The sequence below is a fragment of the Macaca fascicularis genome, chromosome 1 (genome assembly GCF_037993035.2).
Source record: "Macaca fascicularis isolate 582-1 chromosome 1, T2T-MFA8v1.1".
NCBI classification, from domain to species: Eukaryota; Metazoa; Chordata; class Mammalia; order Primates; family Cercopithecidae; genus Macaca; species Macaca fascicularis.
This window is the reverse complement of record NC_088375.1, coordinates 133,506,185-133,513,874: the sequence shown is the minus strand read 5'-3', so window position 1 is coordinate 133,513,874 and position 7,690 is coordinate 133,506,185. Positions and strand designations below refer to the sequence as shown.

At 37.4% G+C, this 7,690-nt stretch overlaps 1 protein-coding gene across 6 annotated transcripts in view; it reads left to right on the top strand.

The window, feature by feature from the left end:
* Window positions 1-79: 79 nt before the first annotated feature.
* Window positions 80-7,690, top strand: part of SLC30A7 (solute carrier family 30 member 7) — an 84,783-nt gene continuing 77,172 nt past the window's right edge. For all 6 annotated transcript variants that reach the window (XR_012417186.1, XR_010588519.2, XR_012417194.1 and 3 more), the window contains exons 1-2: window positions 80-332; window positions 560-661. Coding sequence is in view for 2 of the 6 variants with exons in the window: in XM_015432090.4 (XP_015287576.1) it covers window positions 253-332; window positions 560-661 (182 nt within the window). In the remaining 4 variants the exon portion in view is untranslated. The remainder of the gene's footprint in view (window positions 333-559; window positions 662-7,690) is intronic.

Below are 7,690 nucleotides of genomic sequence, written 5' to 3'. Positions count from 1 at the left end.
CCGCCCTCCGTCGCGCAGGCCCCGCCCGCGACTGGCCTCCCTCCTTTCCCGTCCCAGGACGCGTTGCGCGGCCCGGGCCGGAAGTAAGCGAATTCCCGGGTGTGTGTCTGTGTCTGTCTGTGTCTCGCAGCGGCGCGCGGCCCCGGACAAGCGCTGGGGATTCCCGTTTGAGGCGTCACTACTATCACTTTCATCACTCCACGGAGCCACTTCTAGAGGGGAGTAGACCCGGCTCTTCGCCGGGCAGAGAAGATGTTGCCCCTGTCCATCAAGGACGATGAATACAAACCACCCAAGTTCAATCTGTTCGGCAAGATCTCGGGCTGGTTTAGGTGCGGGGTGCTGTGTTTGCGGGGAGGGGGTGTCCGGCAGAAAGGGAGAAGGCCCAGACCTCAGGATGGCCCGAGGTCCAGGGAGGGAGCGTCGGAAACTCCCCGTCAACCCCCAGCTGTGAGGAAAGGAGCATGTGAACTGGGAGGAACTTGAAAGGGGTACCCGGCCTCGGGGTCCGGGCACCTCCTTAACTCTCCCGGCTCTTTTCCACGTGTATCATTCCCAGGTCTATCCTGTCCGACAAGACGTCCCGGAACCTGTTTTTCTTCCTGTGCCTGAACCTCTCTTTCGCTTTTGTGGAACTACTCTACGGCATCTGGAGCAACTGGTAACCAAAGGGGAAAATGGTTTGGGCGGAAACAGGGTGTGAGGGAGACGAAACACTGTTTGCTTAATGCCACGTAGCTCCTCACCAGGAGGTTCAGGTCCTACCGTCATTATCTACCTCTGCTGCTGAGTTGTTTTCCCATGCCCGCACCAATCTGGTAGGGCTACAGTTCTTGAGTAAGATCTGAGGCCTATCCTGTGCAACCTCTGTTGTCACCCTCCCCTCTGGTTCCATCAGGCAAGACTGACAAGCCCCCTCCTTATTTTAGCAGACGGACAGAATCCTTCATTTCTAATTACAGGCCTTAGCTTTACCCACTTTGTTGGAATTGGGAGAAACTTGTTTGCTGCCTCTCTCAGGGGGGAGTGGCATTTGGATTTCACCCTTAAGATTCCGAGAGTATATTTGAGATGTTCTACTTAGTTTGTTATTGGGGCTGGGAATGGGAGGTTTTATAAAGGGATATCCGGAGAAATATGTGTCATTCTCTTCTCTCTTTAATGCCGAAACTGTCTCATGATTTTCCTCTAGTATTAACTGCGATGTAAAAATCCCATATAGTTTTCTAGAAACAACATTTCTTGGGTTTTGGTGGCACCTTTGAGGGTTTTTCCTTTTTGTTTTTGAAACATCCTTAGGAGGAGGAAAATCTAGTGTGTAAGTCTATGGCAGTGAAGTTACTATTATTCAGGTATTTGCTGTTGAGTAACTTAAGGTCTTATGAAGTTGTTCTGCTGACAATGAGACTGTCACATTCCTAGGTGTACTAATTCTGTCTTTAGATCCCATACTCCTTCAAAACTCTGAAGAAAGCCAATACTCAGAATTGTACATAAAGCTTCAGGATGTTGTTGAGTTCCCTGTACTAAATCTTGGACTCTAGAAAGAACCTGTTTTCTATTTGTTAAGTAGACTTAGTCTCTGTTCTTTAAGACCCATTTTCAGAGAAAATTGCTGTCCTTGATCTTCTGTTGAGATCAAACATTGACAGGTAATATCACCAGGTTTTGTGACATGTATACTTTTATGTAATGCGTGGGCTTCTTTCAATTCAACCATCAATTCAGCTCTACAAAAAATACTCAATAGCCAGCAGATTATGAAGGTTATTGGTTTAGTCAACAGTTGTGTATAAAGGCATATTGGCACAATGATATCTTAATATGTGTAATAACCATTTTGAATCCTTTGGGAATCAGATGTATTTATTTCAAGGATACCCCATCATAGATTAATTCTTTAATCCCATAATATTAACACACTTTAATATACTGTAGAAGTTGAAAGCACTTGTACTTGAATAATCACACTTTATCATAAATATGTATTACAGTATATTTTACATTTTTCTCTTCCTAAATTATGCCATAATTTTGGCATAGGTGCTGATTGTATCAAGAGTGTATCATAACTTATATATGCATATTTTGCTACAGATAGTTTCTATTGAAATGTTTCACTATGGCTTTCCATTGCATAAGTCACTCTGTGAAATATCTGATTCAAGAGATTCATACTTGAAGTTCCTAAACCACCTTTCATGGAAAGTTAAGTATATAGTAACTCTTCTGATCTGTAGAGATCTATTGGAGAGATTACTAAAACCGTTATTTTTTAAGTCACTATGCATCAGTGCGTAACAAAAACATCGGTTGTAGGTGACTTGTTTGTTCTTTTACCCTTAGGTGACTTGCTCTTCTTTACTGGTACAGCTTATACTGCTTTTCATTGTATTATGTCTTCTAGCTAGATTTGAAATCTAGCTCCAGTGTGTGCTGTACTTAGATCATTTAGCACGTATCCGTCATCTCATGCCCATTTATGTTAATCTCCATATCTACAACCAAATATTCTTAAATATTAATTTTTAATACAGATCTCTTTTTATTGACATTTGGGCAGATTTAGACATTTCTCTGGCCTTTTAATAATCTGGCTTTCTGTGTTTTTTATTTAGACACCAAAATTTTTAGTTCCGTTTGTTGACTGATCAATAATTTCTTTACATGACCAGAAGATTATCTATGTTCCCGTAGGTTCAATTAGCTTTTCAGTTCCTTGATTAAATTTCTTCCAAAACTCATTTTTCCCATAGAGGACTAAAACATGAATAAAACACTCACTTCACAAATAAAGGTTCATAGAAACAGTTGATCTAATTTTAACAAATGTTAAATTGTTCTGGTTCTTTTTCAGAGCCTTCATTTTAAAGGAAGAACTTATAGTTGATTTATATTTTTGATGATGAGTAGGTATCTTCAGTGGAAGAATAGGTAATTGTTGTATGTTTTTCCCCCTCAATAAATATCTGCTACCTTTCACCTTCCCACTAGAATGTAAACTGTATCAGCGTACGGATCTTTTCTATCTTATGCAGGCACTTCAGTACATAGAACATAGTGGATGCTTAATACGTATTTGCTAAATGAAAGAATGAGGGAATGATTAATGTATGGAATTACATTACCTATACTAAAAATGGTAACTACCCCTGTTAAGGAAAAACAGCAATGACAAAGCATTACATTACATTCTGTCACTCTTAGAAATTGGGAGGAATATGGTAGAAATTCTGTATGTGATTTTTCGCTTCCTTCTAGTATTTTATTTTTCATTTACTAATTTTATTGTTGAGTAACTGACTAATCTCAAGGTAACATAGTGTAAGAATGTGGTTTTGTATCATCTAGGGTTAAGTTTGTTTTCAAGTTACAGAAAAACTCTGCACATCTGTAATCTCAGATACATGGGAGGCTGAGACACCAACATTGCCTGAACCTGGGAGGCAGAGGTTGCAGTGAGCCGAGATTGTGCCACTGCCCCGCAGCCTGGGTAACAGAGTAATACTCTGTCTCAAAACAAAACAAAAACCTAAATTAATGGTTGCTTCAGCAAGATAAAACTTCATTTCCAAGATGGGTACTGTTTGAGCCATCCCTGGCAGCATAATGTCTGGAATGCAGAGAAGAAGAGGTAAAAGGTGTGCACATTGTTTTTTTTTTTTTTTTTTTTTTAAGATTTATCTGGATGCTAACACACGACGCTTTCACTAAAACTTTATCACATGGTCATGCCTAGTTGCAAATGTATTCTTTATTCTACTCAACCATGTATTCTGTGGAAAGTCAGGGATTTTTTACTAAGGAAGAAAGAGAATATGTAGATAGTGTAGGTTCTGGAAGTGGGACTTGAGAGAGAGAGAGACAAACTAACGTATCATCTTCTGGAGGTGGAAAATTGAGGCCTAGAGTTTTTTACTTTGCAAGTGAGCAGCAGAGCCTACAGCACCTATTATCTAAGTTTGATGTCCAAAAAAATCACACTTTTTTTCTAGTATCTCAATATAGTTTCTGTGTTTTTATGTTCTTACATTTTTACTTCATTATTAACAGATTTAATTTCAGTAGTGTTTCTTACCAAAGCTGTTGCAACCATTTTTCCCTTAGACATAGAAGACACTCAGGTAACTCTGAAGGTTAATGTCTTTGTGTTAATAAAGTAAATATTTGTTGAAAAAATGTTTAAGACAATACCAGACATTTTTTTGGTTCTACTTCAGTATAATATTTCACAGCAGATGTTTGTAAAGTAATTCCTTACTGAAGAAAAATAGTTCTATCAATCACATGTTTTTCTATTAAAATTTTCATATATCTTAGTCTTTTAAAATCAACTTTTTCCTTCTCAAAAGGCAGCATTACTTACCAGCTTATGGTGGTGCCTTTTGCTTTCCTATAATTTTATTTTCTACCTTAAAAATATAGATAAGTATTATTCCATTTTGCTTAGACTTTTTTTTTTTAAAGTAAGGGACTATATAATGGAATGTGGTGGAGTTGTGGGTTATTTCACTGTAACTCATTTAGTTTACTGACTTTGCTAATGTCAAGATTCTACGAATTTTCTAATTTCCTGATAATACATTGATAGTTAATGTTTTTCCATGACTTTGACTTTCCACATCATGGAAACTACCTGATAAGGGATTTCTGAATTAGGATCATTCCTTATTTTCAATTTTGAACACATGTTTAACAAACAGTAGAAATATACTGTTAGCTTAGTTACCAATAGACCTTTTAAACCATTTTTTATCATTGGCTATTTTAAACATATATAAAAGTGGAGAGTTTAATGTACCCCATGTACCCATCACCCAGCCTTAACATTTATCAATACATGGTCTATCTTACTTCATCTGTTGTCCCTGTTCCACTATTGGAGTGTTTTAAAGCAGACACAAGATGTAATTTCTCCTATAACTATTTCATTATGCTTCTCTAAAAGATAAAATCAACCCCCTCTTTAACATAACAGAAAACCATTATCACCTATGAAAATTAATGACTCATTAATATCCAGCTAGTGAGTATTCAGGAGTCCCTCATTGTCTCATAAATTCTTTTTATGTTTGGTTTTACAGATTAGAAATCAAACTAGATCCATACATAGTATTTAGCTTATATGTCTCTTGAGTCGCTCTTAATTTATAGGTTCTCTTTCTCCCTTTCTTTGTTTTTGCCTCCAATAGACCCTAAATAAAGTTCTTTTCAAAAATGTCTTTTGCCATATATTCTATTGACATTTGTGCTGTTTTTGCTTCTGTATTCATGTATTGAGGTTTCTCCTTTATACACGAAGATGTTTTCTTTTTCTTTTTTTTAAGGCGGAGTCTTACTGTGTTGCCCAGGCTGGAGTGCACTGGCGTGATCTTGGCTCACTGCAGCCTCTGCCCCCTGAGTTCAAGCAATCCTCCTGCCTCAGCCTCCGAAGTAGCTGGGAGTACAGGTGTGCGCCACCACTCCTGGCTAATTTTTTTTATTTTTAGTAGATAGGGAGTTTTGCTGTGTTGGCCAGGCTGGTCTTGAACTCCTGACCTCAGGTGATCCACCCACCTCAGCCTCCCAAAGTGCTGGGATTACAGGTATGAGCCACTGCGCCTGGTCGGTTTTCCATGTTAAAATGTCTTTAGAAGGTAGTCATTTAAAAAAGTTTGCAAATACGTTTTAGAGAAACTAGCAGTGTTTGAAGAGGAGTCTACAAGTACATGGATTTTCACAACCAGCTTTACTTTATCATGGTTTACTTTGGTGTTTCAGTCATATAACCTTAGGTATTCTCTGTGCTACCTTTATTTTTTAAGGAAATTTATGCCATGTAGTTTAAATATAATTCATAATCAGAAACATTTTCTAAAATTGAATATGAGCAGTAAAATTGACATCCCTCATAAACAGTATTTTTAAATGTGATAGGTGAGCAGAGAACTAAAAGTAGACTGTTTTTCCCATGAGTTTGTGTATTTGCAGGTAGGTGATTTTTAGATCATGGTATCAGGTTTAAGGGAAAAGATCTCATATTGCAGTGTTTTAAAAGAACATAATGTTCTTCCATCTCAGAAGAGGGAGTAGTTTTTCAGGTAGTCACAATTTATTAAGTACTAAAAATAATATTTTAATGCTAATTAAGTTTACTTAAAATTTAAATAAAATTTCATTTTGATGAGTATTAAAATTGCCGTGCTATATGCACACCTCTTTAAAAGGAACTTGACTGCTATTGTATGCAAAAGAAATTTACTTTTTTTTTTTTTTTTTTTGCATTACCGCAATGTTTGGTGTATGTTGGATGCATATAAAATAAATTTGTTAAAAAAAAAGGAGTGTGGCCGGGCGTGGTGGCTCACGCCTGTAATCCCAGCACTTTGGGAGGCCGAGGCGGGCGGATCACAAGGTCAGGAGATCGAGACCACGGTGAAACTCCGTCTCTACTAAAAATACAAAAAATTAGCAGGGCGCGGTTGTGGGCGCCTGTAGTCCCAGCTACTCGGGAGGCTGAGGCGGGAGAATGGCGTGAACCCGAGAGGCGGAGCTTGCAGTGAGCCGAGATCGCGCCACTGCACTCCAGCCTGGGCGACAGAGCGAGACTCCGTCTCAAAAAAAAAAAAAAAAAAAAAAAAGGAGTGTTTATTAGTTTGCTAGGCTGGTGTAACAAAACACCACAAACTAGGTGGCTTAAACCACAGAAATTTATTGTCTCACAGTTCTGGAGATTAGAAGTCTGAGATCAAAGTATCATCAGGGTTGATTTCTTCTGAGGGCTCTGAGGAAGAATCTGTTCCATGATCTTTCTGTAGCTTCAGTTGGTTTGCTGGTAATCTTGGACAGTCTTTGGTTTGTAGGAGCATCACCTGATCTCTTCCTTATCTTTGCATGGTGATCTATGTGTCTTCTTCCAAATTTCTCTTTTTTATAAGGACACTGGATGAGGGCTTACCTTAATGACCTAATATTAACTAATTATATCTGCATTGAGCCTGTTACTAATAAGGTCACATTCACAGGTACTAGAGGTTAGGACTTCAACATATGAATTTGGGGGCAGGAACACAATTTAACCCATGACAGTGTTTTACTGAATATATAGTGAAATAGGTAGTAATATATAGATCAATAAATCCGTAAATGTTTACTTTTATTTATTTAGAATGAATGCCCTACCTTCTAAAACTGATTAGTCATTTCAAATAAAAGCTATATATACTAATAAAGCACTTACATTAAGAAATAAAAACATTAAGAAACCATACCTAGGGAGGAAAAACTAAACCTATTAAATATGTAGTCTAGTTTAGCTCCCCAAATTGACTTTTAAATTTAGTTATAAAATTCCATAAAGTGAACACAACTCTATCATTTTATCAGAATAGAAAGATAGTTTTCTGAAACCATATTTTAACAGTATTTTGCCATAAGTCTTTTCATGGAAAAGATTTCAGAAAACAAAATCATAGACAATGTCTTTATTAGTGGTTTTATCACAGTATACAGAAATTCTTCACATGAGTCTTTCATACTTCAAAATAAAGTTAAATCATTATTTTCCATGTTACATAGATGTTGTGGTTCAAGTGTGTAATTTTCGGTAATCTATCCAAGGGCAAATCTTAAAATATTAAATCTAAGAGAATTGCATGAATAACATGCCCCTTACCTTGTTCTCATGTATCAGTTTTATTATTCTGTTTTT